The following is a 21500-nucleotide window of genomic DNA, read 5'->3' on the forward strand; positions in this document are numbered from 1 at the left end:
ACTTAAGGAGTCCAACTTCATTCTTGTCCATGTAGATATCCAGTTATCCCTGCACCATTTGTTGAAAAATAGTTCTTTCCCCATTGTATTGTCTTGGTACTTTTGTTGAAAATTGACCATAAACATGTGGGCTTATTTCTGGACTCTTTGTTTTTATTCCATTTATCTAAACATCTATCCTTATGCCAGCACCACACTTTCTTAATACTGTAGCTTTATAGTAGGTTTTAAAATTGGGAAGAGTGAGTCCTCCAACTTTGTTCCTTTTAAAGATTGTTTTGGCTTGACTTTGAAGTTCTATGTAAATTTTAGGATCAGCTTGTTAATTTCTGCAAAGGAACCAGCTGAGATTTTTATAGGAATTGTACTGAATGGGTAGAACAGTGTGGAGTATTTCTCCCCATTTCGTTTGTTTTGGTTCAGGATTATTTTTCTTCAGTTTTCCAAATTTGTTATTTCTGTATATTTTTGATTTGACATGACAAATAGTGTTTTATAAGGCACATAACAACAGATATACAGACTTAACTTTATGGTATATCTTTGTAGTGAGAAGTGAAGAACTCTCTTATTGGTTTGACCATTCATTTGAAAAAAATGTTTTTCTTGTATGTTCCACATATTTCCACATGTTCTTTGTGGAAAAAATTAGAAAATACAGAAAAGCAGAAAGAAAAAATCCATAATTCTACTATTCAGTGTTAATATCATGTGTGTGTATGTATAATGGAAGCTTGTCATATATTTCTTTTTTCATTTAATCATATAATATGTAGGAAATGTCTTTTTATCTCACTAAAAACTACAGTGTTTTTTAAATGCTGTATCCTATCTCATTTTGAGATATTTAATTAAACTTTATTAGGTTTATGTTTAGTTACAGTTTTTCCAAATTCTAAGTGCTATATGAGTGACTTTATAGTTAAATCTTTGCACAGATTGTTGGCTATTTCTATGGCAAGTTCCTGTAAGTGGAATTGCTGATTCAAGAGAATACATATTTTTAAGTCTTTCTTGCCATTTTTTGTTTCTGGTATAGTGTGTTAATACTTGACAATAGTTTCTATCTGTTAAAATGTGAAGGCAAGCTCATAAACAAGTATTTGCTTTATTCAGAACTACTGTTGGATGTTCATAGCAGCATTATTCAAATAGTCAAAAGGTGGAAACAACTCATCCATTGACCAGATGAATGGATAAACAAAATGTGGCATATACATACAATGGACTGTTATTCAGCCTTAAAAAGGAATGAAATTCTGATACATGCTAACATCAATGAACCTTGAAAACATTATGCCAAGTAACATAAGCCAGACACAAAAGGACAAATAGTGTATGATTCCACTTATATGAAATACCTAGAGTAAGCAAATTCACAAGGACAGAAAGTAGAACAGAGGCTACCAGGGGCTGGGAGATGGGAAATTATTGTTTAATGGATACAGAATTTCAGTTTGGGATGATGAAAAAGATCTGGAAATGGATAGTGGTAATGATTGCACAACATTGTGAATGTCCTTAATGCCACTGAATTGTACACTTAAAAATGGTTAAATTTTACCACAATAAAAAAACTATTGGATTAATTCCAGAATTTTAAACAAAAACCATCTACTGAGAAATTATGTGCTTGTCTTACTTATTGTGTGTGTTACCTTGTAGCTAAGTGAACTGAGGGTTTGGATACTTCTTTTAAATATGATGGTTTGACAGAAGGGGCTGAGAACTAGGTTTCTAACCAATGTTCATGCAATATGAAGACCTATTGAGATGTATGCCAAGTAGTCTGCTGGGCATTGAGGACTGCAGTGGTAAACAAGATAAGACACAGTCCCTGGAGTCTGCTGGTTGCCAAGATTGGACAGAAAAAAGAACAAACTTCTTATTAAGAAAAAAGGGATTAAACAATCAGGTGACTTTTCTCCTTAATGGTTTCCTTGGGGGGTGATTTTAATATATCCTTTTTTCCCCTTCAGGTTGCTATGGAAACATAAGACCACATAAAAGGAAGTCCATTCTGATAATTCTGATACCTGAGATGCAACTGGACTGAAAAGTGGAACAGGAAAAATTTTAGTGCCAACCTTACTTACAATGGCTACTGATTCAGGGGAACCAGCTAGCACGGAAGATTCTGAGAAACCTGATGGAGTTTCATTGGAAAGCAAAGTTGCTCAGATTACAGAAACTTTGACAGTGGAAGGTAGACTAAAGGAAAAAAGCAGTACCTTCTCTGCTTCCGGAGAAACCATAGAAAGGAAGAGATTCTTCCGAAAGAGTGTTGAGATGATGGAAGATGACAAAGTCACTGAATCTTCCTCCAAAGATGAGAGAATAAAGACTGCGACAAATATTTCAAGAGTAGAAAAACTTCCTGCAAATGTGCTCCGAGGTGGACAAGAAGTTAAATACGAGCAATGTTCAAAGGGAGCATCAGAATCATCAAAAGATTGTTTCAAGGAGAAAAATGAAAAGGAAATGGAAGAAGAAGCAGAAATGAAGGCTGTAGCTACTTCTCCTAGTGGCAGGTTCCTGAAATTTGACATTGAGCTGGGAAGAGGAGCATTTAAAACAGTATATAAAGGACTGGACACTGAAACATGGGTTGAGGTTGCTTGGTGTGAGCTGCAGGTGAGTATATAATCTTCTTGGTTTTAATAAATTCCAGTTTTAGCTGGCCTAGGCTTCTGAATGACCCAGGATTAAAATGTATCATGGATTAAAATAAAATGAAGGACTTGTCCCCACGTCCCTGAAATTATGTTCCTTTCTTAGATACTCTTAGGAGCTCACACCAACCTTTTGGTTTTTTTTTTTCCCCTGTTGTTTTCCCCTCTGTTTTAAAGGGGAAAAAGTCTATTCTTGCTTTCTTTGGGGGAAATGCTCCTAATTTATTAACCTTAGGAAATTCCCAAAACACTTTTGATGTCTCATTTTGAAAACTTTTAGTAAGTGTATGCCTTATGAATTGATTGTTACACTAAATACTTGCGAGTGTGATGTGTTAGGGATATAGTCAGTGTGAAATTTTCCATTTCTCTTTTCCTTTCAACAAACTTTTGGGGTTCATGTGGTGTTTTTCAGCACAGGAAATGTTTTTCTTGCTTCTTTGAGGGCTTCTATTAATACAAACTCCTCCATGCCTTTGAGTTTACCTCAGAGAGGATCTCTGGAAGAAATAATCACTGAGGTTAGTCAACTGGAATGTTATTTAGAAAGGAGAAGTAAAAGCAACAGAATAGTTGAATTACCTAGATATTTGGTTCCATAATAAATATTTATGTGGTACTTTTAACTAATGAAGGGCTAAATGGGGACAGAACATCATAGAAGGGGTTATAATAAGAATAGTTTCAGACAGTTGTAGGTTGAACATAAGGAAAAACTTTGTGATCTCAGTCAGCTCATGGGAAATGGTCAGTGTTCACAAGAGATGCTTAAGATTAAATAAAGCCAATTGCTAAGTACAGATTTTTGTTGTTCAAATTCCAGTGGTCTCTCTGTGTGGGTGTATATGTATGTACTATGATTTTACCCATTCTAAATTTGCTATAGATTGCCACTTAGATAGGTTGAAATTTAGTCCAGGTCCCTGCATTTCTAGGAAGCTTTTTGTTTCCAAACTTTACTCTGTGTAAGAGCTAGTGTTTGCTTTGTATGCAGACTCTGGAGCCTATGTCAGAGATTCAGATTCAGTAAGTCTAGGGTAGGATGCAAGACTGCAATTTTAACCAGCTTTGAAAGTGCTTTGAATGTAGGAAGTCCCTTGATGACTTTTTGGAATGCAAGTTACCTAGCTGTCAAGCCATGCTGGTAGTTCTTGAAAGGTGTGCGTGTGTTGGGGGGGTTTGCTTGATTTTCTTACCCCTTTTACCTTTTAAGAATTTTATAAGGTCTGTGTCACAGTAGAAATATTAGATACTGCGAGCAAACAAATATTAAAATCACAGAAAATTATACTACTTTGAGAATGCTTTTAACATTTAAATATATTTCTTTATGGACTCTCTTTTGCATAAGTGTATAAGTGACTGTATGTCCCCCACCCCATGGAGTCATATTATAAGGTTTTAACAAAACCTTTTTTTAAACCTATCATGAACATCTTTTCATCACCAGTAATTGTACATTTATATCATTATTTTTAATAGATGCTCTTTTAAGTTATGTAATCAGTCCTCTGTTGTTGGACATCTAGATTTTTCTCCAATATTTCACTATTATAACCATGGTTGTGATCAATATCCTTGTGTGTGTGTATAAATGTGTGTGTGTGTGTATATATATATAATTATGTAAATTTTAATTTAATCTCTACATTGTGATTTCAGTTAACATTTTTTTTTGGGGGTAGGGCACAAAATGTAAGCTATTTACTATTTGGCCGTTTTTGTTGTTTGTTTTTTTCTTCTAGTTTTATTGAGATATAATTGACATACAACACTGTGTGAGTTTAAGGTGTACAGCGTAATGATTTGGCTTAACATCATGAAATGATTATCACAGTAAGTTTAGTGAACATCCATCATCCCAAATAGATACAAAATTAGACATAGAAAAAATTTTTTTCCTCATGATGAGAGCTCTTAGGATTTACTTTCTTAACAATTTTCATATCATACAGCATTTTTTTAATTGAGTTATAGTCGTTTTACAATGTTGTGTCAAATTCCAGTGTAGAGCATAATTTTTCAGTTATACATGAACATACATATATTCATTGTCACATTTTTTTGCTGTGAGCTACCACAAGATCTTGTATATATTTCCCTGTGCTATACAGTATAATCTTCATAGAATAGTATAATATTCTATATTTTGAAATACAGCAGTCTTAATTATCTTTATTGTGTTGTACATTACATCTCTAGTACTTATTTATCTTATAAATGGAAGTTTGTATCTTTTGACTGCACTAACACTCATCTTTTAGTGGGACCAGCAGCATGGACATCACCTGGGGACTTGTTGGAACTGCAGGTTCCTAGACCTCATCCCAGACCTATTGAATCAGAATCTATCTCTTAGTAACATCTGCAGGTGATTTATGTGCACAGTAGAGTTTGAAAAGCACTGAAATAAGGGGCTAGTTCCAAGAGCTAGCTGAATCAGAGGAGGAATTCCCTTAATACACCAACATGAGCTTTATATTATATCATATATACTGATTCCTGGCATCCACTCCAGACTTTCCAAATTGGACTCTCCAAGAGATGGGGCCTAGGAACTTACTTTTAAAAGTTCTCCAAATAATTGTATATATAGCCAGAATTGGGGGCCTCTCATTTGGAGCAAATGTTGTAAATATATAAAGCACATTTTAATTTACACAAAGAACAACCATTGCAATTTTCTGTTCTGAAAGGAATGTTAGAATTAGTGGACTTAGTTGATAAAATTTTTGGATATCATTTCATTTTCTGCATATTTGGAATTGGGAAAAACGAACTTTAGAATCCCAGAAGGATAAGGGCATCATCTTTTAATTACTTTCCTGTGAGTACTATGCAGTTTGTAATATACAATTTCTCATTTTTTTCCATTAAGTTTTCTTTATTATATAGTTAAACAATTTTGTAGAAAAACATCCCAGTGAGCAGTTTAAATTATTCTAGATCCTTTCCTAATCTTGTTTATATTTATGTGTGTGTATCATGTATAAGATTGGCATGTCTACACTTTTGTCTTGTTATCAACTTGATACATGTTTTCTATTTATTAACATCATTAAAATATGTAAGCTATATTTTATTGTATTCACGCCACCTCTTAATCTTCCTTGAAATTAGAGAAGTTCTTTTCTTTTTTAAAAATTTTATTTTTGCATGTTTGATTTGAAATTCGTAACTCAGCATAAGGTTTTTATACATTTTTCTCTTGATGGCATTTCCCCCATTGTAGATATTTGAGCCTTGTGTAACAATTCTTAACAGCCTCATATCCATTTATTTAGAATACATTGACCTTTGGCAGTGCAAAGAACTAGGAGAGACAGATTTTACTGCTGATATTTGACTTTGTGGATGTCAAAAACAAGCCCTTTGATGATGTGGATCAGATTTAGGATTTGCCCATAAACATCTGGATTTCTTTTTTATTTTAATTAATAGACTTTACTTTTTAGAGCAGTTTCAGGTTCACAGCAGAATTGAGTAGAAAATACAGAGAGTTCACACAAAGCCCTCGCCACCCACACATATACACTCCCCTACCCTCAAAATCCCTCATCAGTGTGGCATATTTGGTACAATCGCATAAACATCTGCATTTCAACAGTTTGTCATACTTTATGGTTTATGTAATTTGATGTTTTAATGCCTTAGTGGAAAGGCTTTGACCTATTGTTCTTTGTAAATTACTTGGTAAATTGATAATTTACTGTGAGTGAGGGCTATCAGTCATAAGTTTTGTTTAGAAGACAATTTTAGTTCATGATGTTGAAAGACCCGGTCAGATGTTACTTAAAGTCCTGTTTAGTAACTTTTAGGAGTCAGTCAGAAGAGTTTGTAAGTTTTATCCACTAACGACTTGACAATCAGTAGCACTTTACTTTTACACGTGGAAACACAACCAGTTTTTGCTTTACTTCTGCTAGTAATTTGTTATTTGTTTTCTTGATGGAACTGAGTTTTTGTATAGTGGGACTTTTTTCCAATTGAAGGAACATCATAGATATGTGAGATTTTTTGTTATTTGACTGTTTCTAAAATGTATTTGAGTGTACTTGTAATAAGCTTCACTGTGAGGTCAGATATGTGATTGTGTGCTTTTCAAGGTAATTAAACTGGCCTCCTTTAAGTAGCATCTAACAGTGAGACATCTAAGAAGTCTAGCTATAGTCTTTGAACTGAACCAAAACTGGCACTGACTGAAAAGAAAGATTAAAAAAATAAAAGACATAGTTGACTGTAGCAGGTTGACTGTAGCAGGCTGACCTGTTGAGTGAGCATTCTAATATGCTTTGATTATAGTAGTGAATATATTCCAGGCAATGCAATGGAAGTAAGTTTAAAAATCCATACTTCCGGGGGAGGGTATAGCTTAGTGGTAGAGTGCATGCCTAACATGCAGGAGGTCCTGGGTTCAATCCTCAGTATAGTACCTCCATTAAATAAACAAACAAACAAACCTAGTTACCTACCCTCTCCCAAAAAAACCCCAAAATTTTTAAAAATTAAGATAAAAATCCATACTTCCATACCTAAAGTGTCTATCAAAATTGTGGAGAAACTTGTTTTCGTTTTATTTTTGTTCATCGCCTAAAAACACTTTGGGGAGAAGTATATTTTTAGACAGCTCTACATTTAATTGTGAAATTAGAATTAGATAATAATGTGAAAATAGCTGAATTTCCAATAAAGTTAAAAATAATTAAAAAATATAAATATGCTAGAATTTCTGTTTCTGAATAAATATTGTTTTCTGAAGTACTCACTCTGGGATACTTTTGCTCTTAAAATATTTTTGTTATGACCCCTCTTGGAAATGTTTCCAGATTCTGTTAGAGTTATACAAGAAAATGCTTCACTGCATATAAGCACACCCCAAATAGTGTTATTTAGTTTAATTTCCCACTGTCTTCATAAGACCCAGACCTCATGGTACAATACTCTCATAGGCAAAGAATGATTACGCTGAAGGGAGATGGGATAAAGCTTGCTTAAATGTATATGTTCTAGTTTCTTTGTTTAAAAGCTAGTCACATGACTTTATTAAATATAAACCAAAGACAGATGTTATCACAAAATGAGAGTGAGAGTAGCAGGAGACAGACTTGATTTGAGAAATCCAGTAATTTTTCTCGTTAGTTCAACAAGTTAGTTTTGAACAAGCTATCTGCTTGATAGATAAGATAACAAATTGACACATCTAGTTCGGTGAATAATTGCACCCCAAAGATATCCATGTCCTAATCTCTGGAGCCTATGAATATGTTGTTATACCTTACATTGCAAAAAGGACTTTGCAAGTACCATTAAATTCAAGATCTTGTGATAGGTAGATTACCCTGGATTATCTGGGTGGGCCCAGTGTAATCACAAGGGTCCTTATAAGAATTAGGAAAGATGGCAATAGTCAGGAGGAGATCTGACAGTGGAAGCAGAGTTTGGAGTGATGCGAAAGTGGGCAATGAGCCAAGGAATTTGGGCAACCTCTAAAAGGTGGGAAAGGCAAGAAAACAGATTCTCCCCTAGAGCGTGCAAGAGGAACACAGCCTTGCCAACACCTTGATTTTAATTGAGTGAGATGCATTTTGGACTTCTGATCTCCACAGCTGGAAGATAATAAATTTGTGTTGTTTTAAGCCACTAAAGTTGTGGTAATTTGTTATAGCAGCAATAGGGAATGAATATAGTATACTCAGTTGCCATTCATTCACTTGTTCATTCGCTCAGCAAATAAATGTTCAGTGCCTACAATGTATCAGAACTGTGCTAGGTTCTAGGGACTTAATGAGGGAAAAAAGCAGACACAGATTCCATTTTCATAAAGCTTACAGTAGAAGGAGTTTATAGTTAGTAAGAAGCCTTGGAGGTTGGAATTAGTGAAAAGATGAAAGGACTGTTAAATATAGATTTGTTTGAAAGAAATGGCAGGGTTGGGAATAGCAGGCAACAACATACCACTCCTTTACTAGTTTTCTTTTTTATTTTGAGATAATTTGTTACTAACAGAAGAGGTGTGGGGTCGGGGGTGGTGTGGGGGCAGGGAGGGTATACCTCAGTGCTTAGCATGCACAAGGTCCTGAGTTCAATCCCCAGCACCTCCATTAAAAAATAAATAAACCTAATTACCTCCTCCCCCTAAAAATAAAATTTTTAAAAATTAAAAAAAACAGAAAAGGTGTAAAGATAGTCTAGAAGTTCCCGTGTGTCCTTCACTCAGTTTCCTCTTATGCTCATATTTTAACCAGAGAACATTTATCAAAACTTAAGAAATTAACTAAGTGCTATTAATTATAAAGCACAGAACTTGTTCAGATTTTACCAGTTTTCCCACTGCTGTTCTTTTCTCAATGCTATGATCCAATTTAGGATCCCTCATTGCATTTAGTTATTATGCCCCTTTAGTCTCTTCCATTCTGTGACAGTTCTTCAGTCTTTCCTTTGTTTTTCATGATCTTGACCTTGTGAAGAATGTTGCTCAGTTATTTCGTAGAATGTCCCTTAATTTGGATTTGTCTTATGTTTTCACATGGTTAGATTTATGCTATGAATTTTGGTAAGAATACCATAGAAGTGATGTACCCTTCTCAGTGCATCATAGCAGGGGCTATATCATGTTGATGTGGATTACTGGTTATGATAACCTTGATTATTTGGTTAGTGTGGTGTCTGATAGGTATTCTCTGTTATAAATTAATATTTTCCCTTTGTAGATTAATAAATATCTTGGCAGTAGATACTTTGAGACTATGTAAATATGTTTCTCCTCAAACTTTCCCTTATTTTTTTTTGGCATCCAGTGGTGTGTTTTGCCTGTAATAAGTGTTACTGTGGTGTTCTAATGGTGACTTTCTATTTCCCATATTTCTTCTACACTTACTAATTGGAATTATCTCTTAGTTTTATGTGGTCTCTTCCTAAGTATGACCGTTAAGTTTCTGAAAACCCAACAATCAGGGAATTTATGGCTGAGGAACTTTAGTATATCTTAAGTTATTAAAAATAGTGTCATACACTTTGCCTTTATCAAAATTAATATTAATTGAGAACTTATACAGTACTTACTTTGAATATCTTATTTAATCCTTACAATAGTTATATGAGGAAGGGATGATTGATTTTCAGATGATAGACCTGAGGTTTAGATACATTAAGTAACCTACCCAAAGGGGTAGAGCAGAAATTTATATTCCATCAATTATATATATAAACATTTACATTGATGATTTAAGAATTTCTTCCTCATTAGTTATTTGAGCAGATCACTCATATTTTTAACCATTTTACAACAAATGATTTCTTAAATGGACCCTGTTTAAAATAAGGCTCTTTTTTGCCCCCCAGATGAGTTAAAACTTAATTTTTGACATCAGGATCAGCATCAAAGTCTCTAGTCTGAGAAATCCTCATTCCCATAAAATAAGATTCTTGACATTAAGCTAACTGCTGAAGCTCAAGACGTACTAGTTAATGGTGTCATTTAACTCCACTCTCTGGCTTGGAGTCTCTGAGGAACAGTTTCATGGTTGGGTTTCCATGGTTCAATGTCTGGCCTTCACCTTCTGTCAGTGTCCAGAGGTGGTTGGACATGCTGGGGAGACTTGACTTCTGTTAACTCAAATGCCTAGATCTAGGACACAAATTTATAATTTATAATTAATTAATTAATTAGACCTAATATAGTTATTAGGTCATATGCTCTAATTGGTCTGTAGGCTTAGATACATGGGAAGCTAAATTGTAATCAGAAGCTGGCTTGGTAAGTATAGAGTCAGAACAAAGAAAGTAGATGTTCCTGTGTGTCCTGCTAAGACAATAGACTGAATGAGCTGAATGCTCAGATCCTAAGTGGATGAGGATATCCTCTTTATTCAATAGTACTGGAAGACAAATGAACCTTGTTTTGTCTGTGGTTCATTCCCCTTTCTACATGTTACCTTGACCACCATTGGTGAGTACTTTTCTTTAAGTATTAATACCGCTGCTGTCTAAAAGCTTTAACAGGCTCATATGGCCAAACTATGACTATTATATGCTGATTTCTTGATTAATACTTTGATGTTACCATTTATAAATTATAATTACCCTAGCATATGTTTATTTCATTTAGTTTAGTTCTGGGGTTGGTACACTTGTCTCTCTCTGGAAAGTGGTTTGTGAATGAGGTATCTGTAGTCATTGCTGTGAATATTGTTTCTGAGAGGCAGAGCTTTGAACTGGAAAGTGCTTGGGATTCAGAATAGAGCAGACCTAAGTCCCAGTGTTACCTGTGCCAGTTAGGTACCTTGGGCAAGCTAATCAGCTTAGTATTTTGGAGCTTTACTTTTTCACTTTTTTTTAAAGAAGAGTATAATGAATATTTCTGATATACAAAAAAGAATAAAGAATAACACATTGAAAATTGTTTACCTACTACTCAGCTTGAGAAATAAAACATTGAGGATTAGAGATAATGTTTATAATGCTTATAAAGCACATGGTACATGTTTGAGTATTCAATAAATGTTAGTGATAAACTATGAGCAACCTCATATTTATCCAGACTATTCATTGATAGACTGCTTTGTAAGTTAACCATTTTGAATCTTCATAGCATTCATTTTTAGTTGAACAAGATATTTTATAATACAGTTTTCATAGCATTGTTGATGATTTCTTCCTTCTTTCACATTTGCAGAAACAGATCCATATAGCCTCTGACCTGGTTCTGTAGTTCATTTTTGGTGTTTGCATTAAGAGACATAGCTGATAAGGCCATAGTTTACCCTTTGGAAATGAAATGCTTCTTATCTTGAATAAATACATATGCAGGTTAGTCATGTTGGTATTGTGCCTTGTCTCAGGAAAGGTTTTGTGTACATTTTTGGCATTCCGTATATTATAACAGATTAAGTGTTTAGTTAACATTCATAAAAGGGTAGTATTTCTTTTAAAGTTGTGTGGAGTAGTTGAAATGTATTTGGTAAATTTGTATTTGACCTCTATTATATTTATCAGCCATATAAATTAATATTTAAAACACTGAAAATTTGATATTTGATGCTTTTTTGGGTGACTTTACCTAGAGACAGTAAATTTAGGGATCATTTTTGTAGATTCTAATTCTCCTGGCTTCTGACTGTGTCACCTCCATTAGGTATCACTGCTCCCTAGTTTGCCTTTTGTGGTTCGTCATTCCTTTCTTGAGTAAGAACTCTCCCCATTGGCAATGTGTTAAAATTACCTTATCAAAGTGGTTATCATTAATACAATAGAGTGTGTGTGTCTGTCTGTATTTAAGGAGGATTACTATAGTGGCTGAAAACTTTCCTCTGGATTTTGGTGCTAGTTTGACAGGTTTACTTTCCACTTGCTGAATTAGAAGTGGACCTTTGAAGATCTTGGCCGTACCTTTCTAGTGGACTTTACCTTCAGCAAAATGTCTGAGACAGCAGTGGCAGTTTTATAAAGTTGTTTACTCTTAATGCTGACTACTTTTGATCCACAGGATCAAAGGATAAAGTGGAATAGTTAAGTTTGGCACATGAAAGACATATATTCTGCTAATTTAATCAGAAGGCATCAAAATTTATTCATTATTCTTCAGAGTAGATCTGCTGATCTATCATGAGAGGTGACTTCTAGCTTATTACAGGGACATTTAGGACTTATTAGTCATCTTACGTTATAAGAAAAGCATAAACACTTGTTTCCAGCTCTCTTCTAAGTTTGTCATTCCTTTGTTTTGTTCTTTGAGTTCCTTAACTCTTTTTTTTTCAGACTTTTTAAAAATCAAGATACAATTGACATATAATATTGTATAAGTTTAAGGTGTGTACCTGTTGGTTTATAAATTTATATATTGCAATCTGATTACCACAGTAACATTAGTTAACACCTTTATCATGTATGTCACATATTTATCATTTTTCTATTGAGAACAGTTAAGATGTAGTCTCTTAGCAACTTTGAAGTTTATCATACAATATTGTTGACTGTAATCACTATGCTGTACATTAGATCTCTGTAACTTATTTATCTACTAGTTGTAAGTTTGTACCCTGAAATCACATCTCCCAAATTCCCCTTCCCCGCCCCAAGACCCTTGTAGCCATTATTCTACTCTCAATTTTCACAAGTTCAGATTTTTAAATTCCACATATAAGTGATATCATACAGTATTTGTATCTCAAAGGGATATCTGCACACCCATGTTCATTGCAGCATTCACAATAGCCAAGATATGGAAACAACCTAAGTATCTATCAAAGTGCCCATCAACAGAAGAATGGATAATGTTAATGTGATTTATATATGTATACATTCATATGTACATATGAATAATATGAATATTATTCAGCCATGAGAAGGAAGGAAATCCTGCCATTTGCAACAACATGGAAAGATCCTGAAAGTATTATGCTAAGTGAGAGAAGTCAGACAGGAAGACAGATACTATATGAGTCCCTTAACTCTTTTTTAAAATAAGTTTTATTGTGGCAAAATGTACATAACATAAAATTTAACATTTTAACCATTTTAAGTGTACAATTCAGTGGCATTAAATACTTTCACCATCACTACCACCATCTCCAGAACTTTTTCATCATCCCAAACTGAAACTCTGTACCCATTAAACAATAAATCCCCATTGCCACTCTTCCTTACCCTTAGTAACCACTATTTTACTTTCTGTCTCTATGAATTTGCCTATTATAGGTACTTCAAATCAGTGGAATTATACAATATATGTCCTTTTGTGTCTGGCTATTTCACTTTAGCATAATGTATTCAAGATTCATTCATGTTGTAGCATGTATCAGAATTTCATTCCTTTTTGAGACTGAACAATATACCATTGTATGTATATACCACACTTGTTTTATCCATTCTTCCATTAATGGACATTTGTGTTGTTTCCACCTTTTGGCTACCATAATAATGCTGCTATGAACATTACTGTACAAATATCTGTTCAAGTCCCTTATTTCAATTCTTTTTGGTATATACCTAGAAAGTGAAATTGGTGGATCGTATAGTAATTCTGTGCTTTATTTTTTTAGGAACCACCGTAGTGTTTTCCACAGTGGCCGTGCACCATTTTACATTACTACCAGCAATGCACAAGCGTTCTAATTTCTCTACATCCTTGCTGATACTTGTTATTTTCTGTTTGTATTTTTTTAATAGGCATCCTAATGGGTATGAAGTGGTATCTCATTCTGATTTTGATTTGTAGTTCTCTAATGACTAGTGATGTCAAACTTCTTTTTGTGTGCTATTCATTTGTGTTTCTTTTTTGGAAAAATGTCTATTCAAGTCCCTTGCCAACTTTTGAATTGGGTTATTTGGTTTTTGTTGTTGTTGTTGAGTTGTAGGAGTTCTTTATATGTTCTGAGTATTAATCCCTTATCAGATACTAGTTGCAAATATTTTCTCCCATACTATGGATTGCCTTTTCACTCTCTTACTAGTGCCTTTGATGCACAAAAGTTTTAAATTTTGATTAAGTTCAATTTACCTGTTTTATCTTTTGCTATCTATATGCTTTCGGTGTCATGTTTAAAAATTCATTGCTAAACCCAGTCATGAAGCTTTTTTAGCCCTATGCTTTCTTCTAAAAGTTTTACAATTTTAGGTCTTACGTTTAGCTCTTTGATGCGTTTTGAGTTAATTTTTGTTTATGGTGAAAGGTAAAAGTAACCACTATTCTACTTTCTGTTTTTACAAGTTCTTCATTCTTTTGCACATGGATACCTAGTTTCCCCAACCTTTTTTTGAAAAGACAATCCTTTCTCCATTGAATGATCTTGATATTCTTGTCAGAAATCATCTATGTGACTGTATATGTGAGGGATTATTTCTGGCTCTGTAATCTATTCTATTGATATTTATACCTGTCTTTATTCTAGTATCACAGTTTTGTAGCTTTGTAGTAAGTTTTGAAATTCAGAACTCCAACTTTGTTCTTCTTCTAAGATTGCTTTGGGTATTTGAGGTCCCTTCAGATTCCATATGAATTTTAGGTTGTTTTTATTTTTATTTTTGCAAAAAAATGGGATTTTGATAGGGATTGCATTGAATCTTCAGATCTCTTTTGGCATTGACATCTGAAATCTTAACAGTATTAAGGCTTTCAGTCCATAAACATGAGATGTGTTTCTGTTTCTATTTATGACTTCTTTAATTTCAGCAATGTTTTGTAGCTTTAAGTGTTATAAGTCTTTTGCCTCCTTAGATAAGTTTGTTACTACATATTTTATTCTTTTTGATGCTATTATAAACGGAATTGTTTTCTTAATTTCCTTTTTGGAGTATTTATTTTACTGTATAGAAACACAACTTATTTTTGAGTGTTGATTTTGTATCCTGCAACTTTGCTGTATTAGTTTATTAGTGTTTGATTTTGAGTGTCAGGAAAAGGAGGCTAACCACTACTAAAAAGGAAAAAAAATGATATTCTTTTAAGTTAACAGAAATAAAGGGAACAGCTAAGTAAAATAAATAAAACCTAAAACAAGATGGAAGGAGTAAAATTAAATATATTATTTGCTATTTCAAATGTGGACATATTGCACTTGCTTGTTAAAAAACTCAGACTTTCAGATGGAGTTAAAAGACAAAACCCATATGTGTTGTTTACTAAAAAAGTACTTAAAACAGTGACAGAACAATGTTAAGATGAAGGTATAAACGAACAAAGAGAGAGCAGGAATGACAGCCAATATTAGTATCTATCACAGAAGAAAAAAAGTAAAGTTAGAGCATTAAACAGGATATTATAAAGTTATTTACTTCACAGTTTAAGAAGATAAAAAGACCTTTGATAAGGGTTTGTAGGCACCAAAAAATGTTGGCTAATATTTTAAACTCAGAACTTGTAATAGATTAAAGGAAAACGGATAAACATAGTCAACAAGCCACTAAAAAAGTTGGTCAAATGTGTGGCCTGAAGAAAACCTTAAGTTAAAGAAAAGAGATTTTGTATTTTGTGTTATTCGATAAAATTAGAAATAAATAATGAGACAAATAACCAAAAGATTCTTATATAATTGGAGATCAGAAATCATACTCCTAAATAAATTTTGAATCAAGGAGGAAATATCAAAACTTAAATTATAAACAACCTAGAAAGCAATGAAAAGAGGACATTGCAACAAAACTTGTGTATCATTGCAGAAGCTATACCCAGAAGAAAATTTATCACCTAAAATGTCTTCATTATTAATGAACAATAACTAGAAGGAATTTCGTACCCATCTTACGACATTAGGGAAATAACAGTAAAATAAAGCAAAATAAAGGAAGAGGGAATTAGTAAAGATAACTGAAATTAATAAAAGTTATAAAAATAGGATAAGCAGCAAGGTCCTACTGTATAGCACAGGGAACTATATTCAATAGCTTTTAATAACCTATAATGGAAAAGAATATGTATAAACTAACACAATATTATAAATCAACTATACTTCAGTAAAAAATAGGATAAATACATTCTAATCTTTTTGGCTCTTTGAAAATGATTAACGAACCTGATGAAGGGAAATAAGAGGGCAAAACTACATGAGAGAAGAAATGAGAAATGTAATATAGCCATGCTTTGGAAAAGAGTAAAAGAATTATAGGAGAATATGATGTGCAAGTTTGACAATCAATTTTCCCAATATTTTACTATGAAACATTTCAAATACAGAGCAAAGTTGAAAGATTTGCTAAGAACATTTGTAATACCTACCATCTAAATTCTACCTTTAGCATTGATAACACATTTTAAATCTTAAGTAATGGATCACCCCGTAATCAAAATATAAATCCAAAATGTACCCAAGAAAAAGAAGAAAAGTTGAATAGGCCAGTTATTAAGAAGATGTAGAAAGGCGATTCAAGCTTTTATTCCCCCTCTTAACACCAAGGACAAGGAGCCATCTGAGAATATGCAATGCAGCATTGTTTGTAATAAAGAAAACTTGGATCATTCCAAATGCCCATCATGGGTGAATGTATAAGTTGTGATAGAACTGTCTAATGAAATGCTGTATAATAGTTAAAATAAAGAAACTAGGGCTATACATCTCAAAATACATAAATATAAAAATGTAATATTGAACAAAATAATTTGGAAAAGGATACATCACATGATAATCACCTATATGATTTAACATTTGTGAAACTGTTGTTTATGGATACAAACATATAATTTAAAGTTTTTTACAAACTTGCATGAATTAGAAACCTAATTCAGGTAGGGTTTACTTCTGGGAAGGGAAGGAAGAGGATAGAATCAAGGAAGGGTATATAGAGGACTTTATTATCTGTGATGTCTTGTTAAGATGTAAGCAAATTTGGCAAAATCTGAAAGTTCAACAAAGATGACTGTAATACCTTGCCCTTTATGCCTGAATTATTTTTATAATAATAAAAAAAAAAGAAAAAACACATCAGGAGTAAGTAGATTCAGAGCTTTACTTCTAGGTAACCTTTAAATGACAAGTGATTTCAGTGTTAAACTACTTAACTCTGGTCAATTTCATGAAGCCGGTATAATCTTAATACCAAATCCTTATATTGTACAAAAAAAGAAAACTATAGCTTAATCTCACATGTAAATGTAAATGTTAAAATCCTTGGTAAAATGTTAGCAAATAGAATTCACCGGTGGATCAGAAGAATGATATGCCGTAACTGGGTAGGCTTTGTTTCAAGATTTTAAGAATAATTCTGTATCAGGAATCTATCAGTAAACAATTTGATCATATTAGTAAGTGCAGAAAAAAACATTTCATAAAATTCAGCCACTCCTAGTTAAAAAATAAAAGTAACATAGGAATATAAGGAAATTACTGTTTGTGAAGATAAAAACAAAACTCAGCTGGCATGTAACTTAAATAAAAATCCAAAGACAATAAAAAAAAAACAAAACTCAGTAAACATTCTAAGCTGTGAGATAATAAAGCTCTTTTTGTTAAAATATAATAAAAGACAGTGATGACTGTAATTACAATTATGTTTCAATATTATAGGCATTTCAGCAGAATCAATAAGGTAAGAAAATAAACAGTACAAACATTGGGAAAGTGATAACTTTATCTCTTCTTACTGAAAAATCTCAATCTCTAGAAGCCCCCTGGAAAGGAAGTTAGAAGTGGAGGCCCAAAGCTTCATTTGTATACTAACTTTTAGAGCAATGATTTCTCAAGACAACAAGAGTCAAACCAGAGCCCACCCACTTGATACCAAAAACAGGTACAGTTCAAGAAAACAAAACTATAGACCAGTATCCCTCATGAACATAGATGAAAAAATGTTCAACATAAGATTTGCACATCGAATCTAGTAATGTATAAAAAGAACATGTGATGACTGTGTGGGATTTTCCCAGGAATGAAAGGATTGTTCATCATTCGAAAGTCAATGTAATTTGGCATATTAACAGACTATAGAAGAAAAGATATAATCATTTCAATAGATACAAGAAAAGCATTTGAAGAAATTCAATATCCATTCATGATAAAAAACTCAGCAAATTTACAATAGAAGGGAACCTTGTTAACCTGATAAATGGCATCTATTAAAAAATACAACTGTTAGAATGGCTTAAAACAGCTGACATCATACTTAATGGTAAAAGACTGAATGCTTTTTCTCCAACAAGGCAAGGATGTCTGCTCTCAACACTTCTAGTATGATGCTGTCAGTGTCATCATATTGGAATTCCTAGCCAATGAAATAAGAGACAAAAAATAAATAAAAGGAATGCAGATTGGAGAGGAAGAAATGAAACTATCTCACAGATACCATGATTATCTGCATAGGAAATCTCAAGGAATCTAAAAAAAGTTCCTGAAACTAAATGACTGTAACAAGGTTGCAGGATATGAAGTTAATATTTAAAAAAACAATTTTATCTCTGTATAGTAGCAAAGAATAATTGGAAATCGCACTTTTTTAGAAGTATCATTTACAATAGCACCAAAAAATGAAATACTTGAGTGTAAATATAACAAAGTATGTGCAGAATTTGTATGCTGAAAACTCAAAAACACTGTTAAAGAAATCAAAGAAGACCTAAGTAAATGGACTGGTTGGTTGGAAGACTCACTATTGTTAAGATGTCAGTTTTCTCCATATGACCTAGAAATTCAAAATAATTATACCAAAATCCCAGTAGGAATTATTTTACATGTTGACAAGCTGATTCTAAAATTAATATAGAAAGGCAAGGAGCTAGAATAGCTAAAACAATTTTGATAAAGAAGAACAAGTTTGAAGAATTCGTGTTAACTAATTTCTGGACTTACTTTAAAATTATAGTAATTAATACATGTATGGTATTAGCAAAAAGGTAAACACAAAGATCAGTGGAACAGAATAGAGTTCAGAAGTAGACCCAAACAGATATAGTCAAGTGATTTTAAAAAGAAAAATGGTGCAATGGCAGTTCAGCATAGAAAGGATGGTCTTTTCAACAAAAGGTGCTGGAATAATTGGATGTGCATATTCGAAAAAATGAACCTTGACCTAACTCTCACACATTATACAAAATTTAACTCAAAATAGAGCATAGACCTAAAAGTAAAACAAAATTGTAAGACTTCTAGAAGAAAACATGTGAGAAAATCTTTTTGAATTTTGGTTGGGCAGAGAGTTCTTAGAACAATGAAAGCATGATCCATAAAAGAAAGAAATCAATAAATTGGACTTCATCAAAATTAAAATATTTTCCTGTGAAAGACACTGTTAAGAGAATGAAAAGACAGTCAACGGACTGGCAGAGAATATTTTCAAATCACATATGTGATGAAGGACTTGTATCCAGAATCTGTAAAGAACTATCAAAACTCAACAAAATAAAACAACCCAATTTAAAAATGAGCTAAAGATTTAAACAAATATTTCATCAAAGAAGATGGACATATGGCAAGTAAGCTTAATCATCTTAATCATCATTAATTGTTAGGGAAATTTAATTTTTTACATACTTTTCCAGTTTTATTGAGATATAATTGACATAGAACAATGTATAAGTTTAAGGTATACAAAGTAATGATTTGATATGTATATATTGTGAAATGATTATCACAAAAGGTTTCGTTAGCATCAAAGATACTATTTGAAGACATTGATTTATTATGCAGGTGGGTTTATAATATAGTTAAGAAATATAACAATTGCTACATTTTGCTGTATGAGAGGACTCAAATAACTACCTAACAGAGAATATCAATGATTATATAGGTCCTGAGAAAAGAAGTGACTGATGAAAATACATGCATACATACATATATAAATACAGTAAAATTAAATCATTCATTTGAGTGGTATTAGAAATGTGCAAGAGAATTTCTAGACTTTAATTTGGAACTTGATCTTCATTTCAGGACCGGAAATTAACCAAAGCTGAGCAGCAAAGGTTCAAGGAAGAAGCAGAAATGTTAAAGGGTCTTCAACACCCCAATATAGTTCGATTTTATGATTCCTGGGAGTCTATATTAAAAGGAAAGAAATGTATTGTATTAGTGACTGAACTTATGACATCAGGAACCTTAAAGACGTAAGTTGATCCTGATAGTGCCAATGGGGTTTTATTTGGAAATAATGTTCAGGAGTCATAAAAGTTGTTTGTAAAGTAGCACTACTTGATTAAAGAATTTGTAGAATCTGAATCTAGTGACTTTGTTTCAGGGCAGGTTAAAAAATTAGGATGTTAATGAAGTTTGTTAGAAAATACAGTGTTGAAAAATTAGTATTTATAGGATATAACAGAATTTTAGAATTAAAAATCATTATAGAGATAATAATTATAAGTCTATTGTTTTGTTTCTGACTAAAGTATTTAATTTGATGATATAACCACTTATTTGTAACTATTAAATATGGGATGTACTTTTTTTGTTTCCTAGCATCTTTGTACTAAAATTTTATGTGGTTAAACCCTCTGATGGCTTTATATGAGCAGTTATTAGGAAGAAGAGAAGGACTTTCTTTTAAAGGAAATTTTTAATTTTGATGCCATTTCACAAAAGGCCACTCTGATTGGAATAATTCTTGTTTTGAATTAAAAATGCTGTACTTAGTAGGATGTCTTCTCTAAGAATGAGGCCTTGATTTAAATTTTTTATGACAGTAGAAAACAACTCAGTGATGGCAATCATAGTACATACAATATTAGCTAGCTTACATGATTTACCCTAATGTGCTCATACATTAAGCTAGGTATGTTTGTTTACACGTGGTCTTTTGTTTCTTTGTGTAGGTACTTAAAACGATTTAAAGTCATGAAACCAAAGGTCTTAAGGAGCTGGTGCAGGCAAATTTTAAAGGGGTTGCAGTTCTTGCACACTAGGACTCCTCCTATTATTCACCGGGATCTGAAGTGTGACAATATTTTCATCACGGGACCCACTGGATCTGTGAAGATTGGTGATCTAGGACTAGCCACCTTAATGCGGACATCATTTGCTAAAAGTGTCATTGGTGACTAACATTTTATACTTTATTGATTGTATAAAGAGAGATTTTTTAAAAATTGTACATGTCTAGAACAAGGATTAGCAAACCACAGCCTATGGGGCCAAATCTGGCTTCACTGCCTATTTTTGTCAGTAAGGTTTTGTTAGAACACAGCCACACCCACTCACTTACATATTGTCTATGGCTGTTTTTGCACTGCAGCGCCAGAGTTGAGTAGTTGTGATAGAGCCCATATGGATTGCAAATCCTGAAATATTTATCATTTGGCCCTTTTCAAGTTCTAACTCTTACAAGTTAGAAGTTTGCTGACCCCTGGCCTAGAATGTGAATTTGCTTTGAAATATCTATTATATATTGACTTATTTCAGAGACATCCTAGTA

The 21500-nt window shown here is 32.9% G+C and overlaps 1 protein-coding gene and 1 non-coding gene across 2 annotated transcripts in view; one reads left to right on the forward strand and one right to left on the reverse strand.

Annotated features, from left to right (window-relative positions):
- WNK3 (WNK lysine deficient protein kinase 3) overlaps nt 1-21500 on the forward strand; it is a 124024-nt gene that overhangs the window by 18363 nt on the left and 84161 nt on the right. The window contains exons 2-4 of the mRNA XM_074359279.1: nt 1980-2634; nt 20027-20199; nt 20902-21122. Of these exons, the coding sequence (XP_074215380.1) occupies nt 2098-2634; nt 20027-20199; nt 20902-21122 (931 nt within the window). The 5' untranslated portion in view covers nt 1980-2097. The remainder of the gene's footprint in view (nt 1-1979; nt 2635-20026; nt 20200-20901; nt 21123-21500) is intronic.
- Nucleotides 10016-10083, reverse strand: LOC123613254 (small nucleolar RNA SNORD52). The gene has a single exon (XR_006720606.1). It is a non-coding gene; the product is annotated as a small nucleolar RNA SNORD52 (small nucleolar RNA).

Source organism: Camelus bactrianus, chromosome X, assembly GCF_048773025.1.
Source record: "Camelus bactrianus isolate YW-2024 breed Bactrian camel chromosome X, ASM4877302v1, whole genome shotgun sequence".
Taxonomy (NCBI): Eukaryota; Metazoa; Chordata; class Mammalia; order Artiodactyla; family Camelidae; genus Camelus; species Camelus bactrianus.